The 11,403-nt window shown below is 42.3% G+C and overlaps 1 protein-coding gene across 8 annotated transcripts in view; it reads left to right on the top strand.

Annotated features, from left to right (window-relative positions):
• Positions 1-10,846, top strand: part of PNPLA4 (patatin like domain 4, phospholipase and triacylglycerol lipase) — a 36,048-nt gene extending 25,202 nt beyond the window's left edge. For 3 of the 8 annotated variants that reach the window (XM_074323954.2, XM_074323958.2, XM_074323957.2), the window contains exon 8: positions 10,032-10,828. In XM_074323954.2, the coding sequence (XP_074180055.2) occupies positions 10,032-10,234 (203 nt within the window). In that variant the 3' untranslated portion in view covers positions 10,235-10,828. Of the gene's footprint in view, positions 1-10,031 lie in introns of all 8 variants that reach the window. The other 5 variants (XM_074323953.2, XM_074323959.2, XM_088794863.1 and 2 more) reach the window with 4 other exon arrangements.
• The last annotated feature ends 557 nt before the right edge of the window (positions 10,847-11,403 follow it).

Below are 11,403 nucleotides of genomic sequence, written 5' to 3'. Positions count from 1 at the left end.
CCTGTTTGGCCGGAGGCTCAAACAATGTGGAAACAGGTAAACACTGAAATATTTTCATTACTGACTTTTCCTAAAGAATAACATTGCTGTTTGCACAGAAATGCTGTGAGAAGAATTTCTCTCTCTGCCTACCCCCTCTCCCCACCTCAGAAAGCCAGAGCTGTGCATTTTCATCGTATGGGTATTGTACTATGTTGAATTCGGCAGAGAAAGCCAGTGAGGTAGGGACGGAGAAGGGAGTGGGTGTGACACCATAGAGACCATCAATGAGAGACGAGTTTGTGGCAGGACAGACTCCTGAAACACACAGCATTGAGTTGAAGAGGGAAAATAGATGAAAAGACGCACACAAGATTCTAGTCTCTGGTTTCCAAGAAACAGCGTGCCAAAAAATTGACACATCTTTGATTGACGATCCTTTAGCTCCTTGCATTTCAAGCTGTCACCCATAAACCAATTGGGCGTTTATTAGAAATGGGAACTCTCAGGGTTTCTCCCCACCCTCACCAACAGCATCTGCATGTTAACTTCATTCCCCAGTGAGTCACTGAGTTTTGAGAAATCCCGCTTACAAGATTGTTTCCGTAGGGATGGAAATAAGAAATTGCCGTAGGAGGGTAATAAGTCACAGATTATACAGACGACATCGCCATATTTTACCGAGTTTTCCCCAAGATGTGTGATATGAAAAGGATGAAGAGAAGATAGTAATGTGATAGAGATGTGGGTGGGTGTGATGTTTGGCTGGGAAAGCAGGGAAACGGGGACAGGAGAGGTATGTGTATTCGTCGGCACGTGAGGAAGATTGGCGAGTGTAGGAAGGAGGAAAACACAAGGGCTGTGCATGTATTGAGCAAGTTTCTGGTGTGAGTTGGTGTAAGCCAGGTCAGGGTGCCCGTGGAGGACAGAGAAGGAACTCTTCTAGGGAAGTGAGCTCTTAGGAAGAAAGGAATGTGGGCTCTCACAAGCGTGTCTGTGCGGTACAGTAAACACGGTGTTAGTTTTCATCTCAGAACAAAAGACACATCATCTAAGTTTAGAACAGCTACATACAACATGTGCGTCTGCCAGGCGAGCTGCCATATGCATTTGGACTGTTTGTGACACCAATGCATTGCTCTTATAGCTTCTTGCCACGGTTACATAGCTGACACCTAGAAACAGAGACGGCGGACTCTTGACAGTGGGAAACTGGCAAACAGGGAACTGGACGGGTGTAGCAAGAATGACCCTAGGAAGCTAACCATGTGCTCTGCTGTCAGACCTGCCCTGGACTTGGCTGCATAGACTAACGGATTGGAAGAAATGAGGTGTGACCACTGGGGAGAGACATGTCACTATTGCAAGGTAGTTCCCTTCTGACGTGAAATTCTGTACATAGAACCATACTATTGGTGAGCAAGTCATCTAAACTCATTAGAGAAAATCGCTTTACCTTGAACATTAATAGAAAATGAATGTCCAAATCCCATTACCCTTTTAGGTTAAAGTCTATTAATAAGTGAGAGGATATCCTGCAGTAACTTGTCTGAATGATCCGTAATGATAATATTTGTCTTTCAGGGGCAGAATCACTTTAGCAGTTTACTTAATCATTTAAAGTTTAAGACTTTACAAAATCGTTTATCCATTTTTATTAGACCCACACTTTGCAGAAGTCTGCGTTTTTACATTCTGTGGAATTCACTGTGACGTTTACAAAGAGCCAAAGGCAAATGTATATTTACTCTTTCTTCTCTCCCACTGTGATAACTGTTTTGTTCTTTCTCTCTCCTGCTTAAATGCCCCGCTTCCCCACTTCTCAGAATCAGCCTAGAACCTCTCAGTCTGCAACAAGGAGGAAATAAAATGCATCCAATGGGAACTCCATTACCTGCTCATACTGAATCTATTCAGTTATCTCGTATTCACTCCCATCTCCGCTGTCCCACTCATTCTTCTCAGCAGGTTAATGGGTCTTCAAACACTGTCCATCGAGCCAACATCTACTCAGGTCCACACTTCCCACCAGCTGACCCCCAGACCCATTTCTCCGACTGCCTACGAATGCCTCAGCTCGTGGTCTCTGAGGCAACTGCAGACCCGACAGATCTTGAACCAAACTCTCAATCTCATCTCCACCCTCACTCTGATTCCCTCAATTATATTCTTTTTCAAGTGGTCCCTGTCTTCCACCAAGGTGGAGCATTAACTGTATACAGTTTTCAGCTTTACTTATTACGCTCTCACTTTTAATTCTCTCATTCTTTTAATTGCTGAATTACACTGCATACTTTTATTCCAATGGTGAACATCTCTGTTAAGAATTAATTACACGGCGTACACCTGAAACTCAGATAACACTGTATGTTGGCTATATTTTAATAAACATCTCTAAAAAACTAAAAGTGAGATCTATTGCCAAAAGAAAAGAATGAATTATATTATGAGCCAAAAACTACTTCCGTGGACACGCTCTCCTTTGCTTCCTATTGACTTGATTTAAATATTTTTAAATCACATTCTCAATTAGTGATTATATTCTCCGTATTTACAGGGTCCTATTCACCACATCCCTGAGGGTGTTGTAACATCCCTCCTTGCATCTCTCCTTTATCAGCAGCTATTTGTAGAGTTTAATTTCAGTCCGATCATGTTCTACTAGCTGTAAACCATGTGAGATATTGATGCATCTGTGCTCGTGTGTTGACAGATAGATGCCTTAAGATCCAGAAAGTTTGCGTTCATGAACAATACCACTGTTTTTACTCGGGTTGATTAAAGCCCTCTTCTATAAAGCCCTCTTCTAAATACCCATATTTTATGTATCACCAATAAAGCAAAACCTTATTAATTAAACAAATTAGACTTCCACAGACCTGTAGGCATTGATCGCCCACCTCACGAAAATTTTCTCATCATTTAACTCAAGTCTCAGTGTGATATATCTGATTTTCTTCAGTGCATCAAGCACTGCATCAGACAGACTCACTTAGGTTAATCAAGTCAAAAGTGCTAATAAATGTCTTTTTATTATCCATATTCTTATTGTCAGCCATCCATTCTTCCTGCCTTTTTTTGCATGTCATCAGTTTTACCAATTATAATCACGTCCGGGGTTCCCGTACTCTGACACACCCCAGAGAGAAGGAAGGAGCATTCCAGATGTCCCATGGTTGAAGGATCTGGTTTATCAACCAGTTTATGCCTGGTCTAGATCATGAGAATTTGTTGTACCTTCCAAGGTAATTTTACCCAAGTTGACTACTCAACAGGAGAGGTCCCCACTTTATCGTTCACTTTTGTCCTTTATACAAGAGATTGTGCAATCCACTTCTTCCGACAGTCGGATAATTTTATTTTTGGTTACCGTAGCTTTTATCCCAAACCGTCACTAGCTCTGGACGTCTCATCTTAGGACAATTCACTGTAAGATTATTTTTGTGCAGCGTCTGCCTTCATTATACAAACTGGCATGAGCCTTCTCTGCCACTGTTTGTTCTTGGCATGACCTAGTTGAGTCTAGTTACGTCCGAATGTTAAGGTCAGGGCTGCTCTTGGAAATTACTACTTTTCGTGCTCACCTCCCATTTACTTCTACGTATAGACTTGCGTGACCATTATTATCATGAGCTTATCACTCTCAGGGTTTGGTCCTTTCGACGGTTCCAGGCTTCTGGTTACCCCTCATGCACGCATGCCAAATACATGTCCTGCACTGTTCAAGTACTGTGACGTCTGTGTCCAGATTTGTGGGTGATGACAAAACAAAAACCATGAAGCCGCTTTTGATGGCCATCTGCCTTGTTCGAGAAATAGTCTCTGTACACCCTCACTGACTGTCACCAGGTGTGTAAGTTCAGAACCAGACTGGTGCTTTGGAAATAAAACCAGGTGTTTCCCATGCCATCAACGTAGCGAGGCAGATGGAATATTTAGAAGAAAGAAAAACACTTCTTCGTAACTTATGTTAGTTCCCATTATCTGGTTCTTCCTGAATAATCTGAGACTATCAGTAGACATTCCCTTATGTGAGAACAGGCATGAAAAAGGGAGAGAAACAAACTTATTTACGGCGTATCACACAATGTGAAAATTGATGAACATAGAATGAGACAAAGCAGAACTAATGGAAAGGACTGAATTAACACATACAGTTATTAACATGTGTTTTGTACATGCTAATGTCCTGGACTGTGACAGCATTTATATAAATGACATATCTTCATTATCATGATGAATACTCTGATTAAAAGCACTGTTCATATTCTGCAGGTTTTTGTAACCCTTTCACCTTTCATGACACCAGATAATATGCAACTATATTCCCAGAAGTCCCATAAGCCTGAAATTTTGTAGAGGAAAGAGTCACTTATTTTTACAATCGTCTACATACAAAGCATTTCCAAACTGTTGTTTGGGCTGAAGTGTTTTCCCCTGAGGGTTATGATGCAGTTGGAGAAGTTTCTGAGCCTGACAACATGGGACATGTTAGTGTCAGGTGGGTGTACCTCTTCCACACAAGTTAGAAGACAGACTAAAAAATACACACACACAGAACCTCTCAGGCTGTCAAGCCACAAATTTTCAATGAATCATAATCAAGAAACGGCCTTCCACTACAGGGATTCTGAGAGGTTTCAGAAACTTGACATCTGGCCACAAATCTTACTTTGAAATTTGTATGTTTGAATTGAAAATGGCATATGCACATTGGGGAAAAAAGGTAAGTACGTTAAAAAAAATCGTCCCTCATATCCGTGCACAAGGAACATGCATTATTATCTGGAATATTTTTGTGTGTAGATAGAAAGACACAAAAATACATTTTTTTGAGATTAAAAAATAGACTTGGTTCGTACTTTCTATGGAATGTATATTCTTCTGCAAGTTTCTTCCCTCCTGTCCCCCAACCCCCAATCCGGTAGCATAACACAGACACCATGCCCTCGAAATAACTCATGAAGTTACTCTTGTTTGAGTGTGCTAAAACTCAAATGACCATTTCCTATTTCTGGTCACTTAATTCTTTTTGACCTTTGTGCGTCTGTCTTTGCACACCGCACATATTCCCGTAGAATAAACCCCTACAGATAGAGTTGCTGGCTCAAAGGAAACACACAATTAAAACTCTGAAACGTTCTGGCAAAGTGCCATTCAAAAAAAGTTGTGCCGACACCATCTTTCTCAACATTGCCTGAGAACATTTTTTTCCCCACCTCCACTAACGATGGAGAGTATCCAGCTCTTGAAATTTTGGTGGTCAGGTTGGCAAAAATAAACCAATGGGAACTGTACACCGTTTTGATTTAGCGAGTATATTCAGCTCCAACAGGGTTGGTTTAATCGAGGTAAGGATGAATTTTGTCCATATTCTGAAACTCATGCCTTGAACTGTATTTGCTATCGGATTTCCTAATTGATGGGTTTCTGTGCTTACTGGTTGCAGTAGAGATGGACGTGATTTTGGAGGAGTTGTGTCTCTTATTACTTTCATTTTTCCTTCGCGAAGAAACCCTCCATGGTTAGAAAGAGATGGGTATTGGGAAAGACTGGCGTTACCTCCTGCTTCATCCTCCTTTCACTTCTCTCCAAGAGAGAAGCTTCTTGAAAGGGGATGTGAGGTACATGGTGTTATGTGGCACGGCCCTGGGTCAAGACTCTCATTCTGTCTCCGTCTTGGAAGCTTCCAAGGCCTTCACACAGAGGCCTCCTCAGGCAGAGGGCGTTCACCTCCTTCTGGTTCTCTTCTTGGCGTGACAGATGTGAAGATGGTTTCCCATGTGTCCGGCGTGGCAGTTGTGTTTAGAACGTGCACCATTGGTCCCAATTTCTCCAAAGATGGAGTCTCAAGTTTAAAAGGGGGAGGGTGGTGGGAGCTGAGAAGATTCTTAAGGCTAATTCATGGTCAATTACCTGAGACACCCTACAGTTCGGAGACAGGGATTTTTATGCTGGTCTTCACATGAATTCTCATTCTGAGCTTCAGTAATTAAGAGCGCAGGAGATGCACGCTGACTAACACCCCTCGTCCTCCAAATGTTTGAGCCAAGTAGCTGTCGTACTTGGACCTAGTTAATCTTATTTGTGGAATTCTACCGGATTGAATTTCTTTGCTCAGACACAAAGGGTGTCCAGCTGGAGGGAGGTTTCTATACTGCTTCACACATCGTGTATATATAAAAACCTAAAAACAATAAGCACAGTGTGTATTTCTAATTTGAGATGTATTTCTAAAATGGAGATCCTAAAGAAGAATAATTTTTATATCACAAAGAAAAGGGAATTTGCCTAAGTTGCCCCAATTTTTTTAATGAAATCTGAAGACAAACATTTGGTAAGTGTGTTCAATTTCCACATAAACAGAGGTTTCTCGTGCAACTGGCTAATCTCACAGTAAATTTGCTCTGCATGCTGCATAATACTAAAAACATATCATTTAGAATGAAGGCAATGTCTGTATGTCAGATTGGCACACACAAAGAAACTCTATTAATGGGTGTTTAAATATGAATCAACATTACAAAGAATCAGCCTAATCATTTGATATTTGTTTAGGGTTCTACAATTAATTACTCACAGAGAAAATTACAAATGGAAAGCCATGCGGTATGCAAGAAGGTAACAAATCCAGTTTCTGTGCTGATTTAAATCTTATTGTAAGTGTGGGCAGGATCAGAAGAGGAAGAAATGCAAAGGAGAGATGTTCTAGAACATTCCTTTAATCATTCATTCCCTATACATTGAGGAAATGCCAATACGACCGCATCCCCCAAGGACAACACAGAAACAACTGGAACAGTTTGGGGATGCAAAATGCAAGATCTTATGGGAACACGGACGGAGCAGAGTCACAAGGAAATCACAGAAATATCAGCTAATTACAATTTTCCCTGCAAACAGAACAACAAACCAGCGCCCTGCCTTCAGAGCACAGCAATGATATTATGTAACTTAGAAATGAGAGTTCCGCCCTTGATCCGCCTCAGGAGTTTCCCTTCTGTCGCTGTGTGTCGGTGCTCTGGTGTTTGTGGACTTAATGCTGAGTGCTGCCTACTCACTCTGAGGGAGTGAGGGTTTTCTGTTCCCGGAACTCACTACTGACAACAGGCCGACAAAACGCTCTCTGTTGTAGGGAATTCTGTCCGAAAAATTCCAGGAAGGCCTCTTTGCACTCAGAACATGACGGAACCCACAAAACAATGAGCAGACATGACTTTGCACACACTTTGCTTTTACAGCTGTGTAAGCGTGGTTTCTAAGCATAAAACCCATGAACGATGTGAGAATTTCATGCAACTCCCCATTACATTCTGTCCTGCTAGCCTTCCTCCCTCCTTCTATCCCTTCCTTACTTCCTTCCCTTTTTTCCTTCCTTCCAGTTCAAAAGGACCGAGGGCCCCTTTAGTCCCCCAACAACAGCAGAAGACACGTGCTGTCTCTGGCCCCACTGAAAGTGGGGGGTGGTCCAGCCTGCGGGGCTGGAGTGGGCCTACCGGCTCCTGCACCCCGAAACAGACCTCCTTGTGTGGCTCTACTATTACAAGCCCAGCTTTTCAGCTGTTCAGAGGAAATCAGCATGCCCTCGAAAGTAAGTACCTGAGACTTAAGAACAGGTTCTCATCAGCCCCTCCCAGCCGTGTGATTCAGCCGGACTCTCGGCCCCATATCTGTGTGAAGGTTTAAGCTCTGGCACCACAGGGAGCTGAATTCCTCCCCAACCCCTGGGCTCTGGTCGGAGATGGCGGCGTTTCTCCTTACCCGCTGTTGGGAATCCCCTCAACAGCTGCCTGCTTTCTACAACTGTCATGAGTTGCCTGGTGTCTCCAAATCTGCCAGCTGGTGAGCCCCATTCGATTTCCAGTGTTGCTGGGATTTTTGCTGCCTGCCCCTGAGTGTTGCCCGGCTCCAGGGTGAGACTGAGTTTGCAACTCACACCCTCATGCCCCCACCCCGTGTACCCACTTTAATAAGAGTCGAGTCCTCATTTGGCTTCCGTCGTCTACTCTCCAGCTTTCTTGGGGAGCCCGTCCGCCAGCTGCCCTGGAGACATCATTTCCACTCGGTGTCTTTGAGCGGGTTCCCATTAATTCCTTCCCACGAGTTTGAGCACATGGTTTCAATCCCCAGAACAGTCCACAGAACAGGAAGGAAACCCAAACAGCCACTTAAACTCTGTGAATTAATGTTTCCTTTTCAATCCACAAGATGTCTTGACATTTGGTAGAATTTCTCCCAGTTTATAAGTTACAAAGCAATGAGAATATCTAATATGCTTCTTCTGTCTCTACCACCGTGCTTACAATGGCCGTTGAGTTGAGTTTCTAACCCAGTTAGGAGAGAGGAGACGGGGCAAAAGTAAAAGATTTCTCTTATTGGTAGAAGTTACCAATCTCGGGTCAACAGAATTCCTTCTAACACAAAGCTTAAGAAGAACTCATGTAGATTTAAATATATCAGTAAGGAAAGCATATCTTCTCTTATCCACTCTAAGCCCGGGCAGATGTATTTTGATTATATTTCTATTCATTTATTCAAGAAGTAGGTATTTAAACTGCGAGGCTGAGGATAGTAACCAAGCTGGATGAGATCTCTATTCTCACAGAGCTTATGTTTTCTGGGAGGTGAGGGTAGGACGGTTTCAGATGGGAGAGAGAGAGAGAGAGAGAGAGAGAGAGAGCGAGCGAGAGAGAGAGACAGCATCTCCTTGACAGTGCAGTTACAGGAAACAACGTCATCACGTTTATACAGTGGTTCTCAGCTGGGGCACTACTGTCCCCTGGGGATCACTGACAATGTCTAGAGTCATTTTCGGTGTCACATTGGAGGGAGCTACTACCCCATCTAGTGGGTGGAGCCCCAGGATGCTGCTGACCACTTAGAGTACCCATGACAGACCCACCACAGAGAATGATCCAGACACAGACGTCCGTCGTGCTGAGGTCAAGAAACCCAACTCTAACACCAGAATTATAATACACATAGAATACTTATTTTATATTTAGTTCCTGTCACATACACATGCATAAAAGACATTTTCACTGTTTTGGAGTTCCAGTAGTGTTTTTAAAATTAAAAGTTTGCAATTTTTTTTTTCTCAAAAGAAAAGAATATCTTTAAGAATTGTTTCTTCCTTCGCATGCGCCCTAATCTGGTTCCCTTGTATAAAAATGCCTTCTTGAGAAAGGGATGTGACTTTCAAAACCTCACAGGAATGACCGCCACCCTCATTCCGTTGGCAACCGACCGGTGCCAAGACATTATTTTTGTTATTGTTCATTATTATTACTATTGTTACCATTGCTCTTGTGAATCTGTGTTTGTGACTTTTGAAAGCGGGAGAAAGTCTTGAAAATTTCCAGGCTCTCGGCTGCGTTGGCGTCTTTAGTATAACTGGGATCTCCTACCACTTGCAGTCTCATCTGTGCAGTCAAATGAGCAAATGATCAGAGCAAAATTATGGAGGGAAATGTGGCTTTTTTGAGCCACTGCCAAACATAAGTCCCAGACTCATTACGCCCTGCAAACTAGAATGCAAACTAGAATGAAATATCCTTATGGTCGACGATATAGACTGCAATTGAATTGTATGTCATTTTAGAAATGGCCAGTGAAATTTACCCAGCACTGGAGACCATGCTTTTATCTTTCAGAAGATATTCTTTAAGGCTGCCCTAACTTTATTTGCTTCCCTCCTCTCTCTCCTGTTTCCCCAGTTCCCTCAATTGCCATTCACCTGCCTAGCTTTGTACTGACCGAATCCCTTGTCTTCCTAACCTGCCTTCTCACTTTTGCTTTTCTTCCTTTTTTCTTTTTAACGGACAAGACTGTGCTGTGTCTCAAAAAAGCAACTAATTACAGGGTTGTATATTCATAACCCTTTCTCGTTTCCCTCCATCCTTTTTATAGCTTTAATTACAGTTAAGCATTTCAGGAACCCATCATGTGTTGTAATCAAACGCCATCTTGCCTTGTAAGTGTAATTCCTCTTTGAAATCTAGATTTCTAAAATGACGGTGCTATTTTTACCTGTTTAACTCCATCCTCTCTAGTTTTCCTGGATGAAGAGAGACGTTGCAGTGGTTTGTCTGAATTCCTGCACAGTCCAATGACAGAAGAGAGAGACGGCGGTCACAAAAGCCTGAACTTGACTCTAACCCTCTCTCTCTCAGCTTCTCCTAAGTCACATAACCTCCTGAACCAAAATGTGTTTGTCTATCAGATGAATATCAGACTTATTTTGAAGTTGTTGTAAGGATTACATTTGCGGGCAGCTCGAGAAATGTCTGCTACCTTTTCTGTAAAACTAATGCATGCAGGCTTCTCGTCAAAGCACGAACACCAACCTGAGCAGACCCGGGCTCCTTTTTCCCTCATCCTAAAATATACATCACTGACTTTGTAGAGTTTTCAGTGAAAACGCCATCTGGCCATTTGGGGACTAAAATGCCAACCAACTTCTCCTCTATGGCAGATATTAATTAGCTGTAGAGATTTCAGTCCTGAAGTCACCTTGACAAAAGAAGGAGAACAACTGGACTGAAAAATGCATTTAACATTCCTTTAAGTCTAAGATGATTTGTAACAAAAGAGGTTTTTGTGAGCTCGTGAAACTCTGAAGCCTTCTTTTGTTTTCAAAAGATATATGCATAGACATGGCACATCATGGATTGTCACGGGGAGAAACCAAACTTATGTTCTTAGAAAAAAAGGAAACATTTCCAACTGTTACTTCAGGAGGAAAGTGGAGCTGCCAGGAAACCAGTAACAATCACTTTGTATAAATATAGGGCACATTCCAAAGACTGAAAGTGAGGGTCAACTTTACTCGAGATGGAAGAGTTTCTACAAAAGTCAGAGAAACTAAACACTTTTTTCCCCTTCAAAGAATAAATAAAAAGGATGAGATTTCACAAGTGGAGGTCCCACATTCTCTGTGAATTTCTTTCATTACATTTAGGTGGGTATTAGCGAGAAATTGCGGGAAAGGTGCCTGCATAGCTTCCTTGAGTTTGGGTTCCCTTCTGCAGCCCTGCGTGGCTATACCGGTCTGTATTGTATCCGACAGCAAGTGCTAACACGGAGGCCGAGAAAAAGCCAGGACTTGTATTTGCTGGAGGGATACTGTTTTGGAGCTCTGAGGCACTGCCAACATAAAAGGCTTCTCCTGTCGTGTAATGGAATGAATCAATGGTTTTGTTGTGGTCATTTGTCAAAATTTCAGTTCTCAATAATGATATTTCATAATATAGTCAAGACAGCATGCGGGTAAGAAATAAACACGGAGATTTTGAATCTAAAATGATATAGTTTTCACAGGAACTAGTGTTTTAAAATGAGACTGGATACACACACACACACACACACACACACACACACACACACAGGGAGCTTTCCAAAGCCCCACATCAAGTCATGAAATTA

Source organism: Rhinolophus sinicus, chromosome 18 (assembly GCF_057876585.1).
Source record: "Rhinolophus sinicus isolate RSI-liver-muscle chromosome 18, RSI-T2T, whole genome shotgun sequence".
Classification (NCBI taxonomy): Eukaryota; Metazoa; Chordata; class Mammalia; order Chiroptera; family Rhinolophidae; genus Rhinolophus; species Rhinolophus sinicus.
This window is presented reverse-complemented; position numbering and strand designations above follow the sequence as displayed.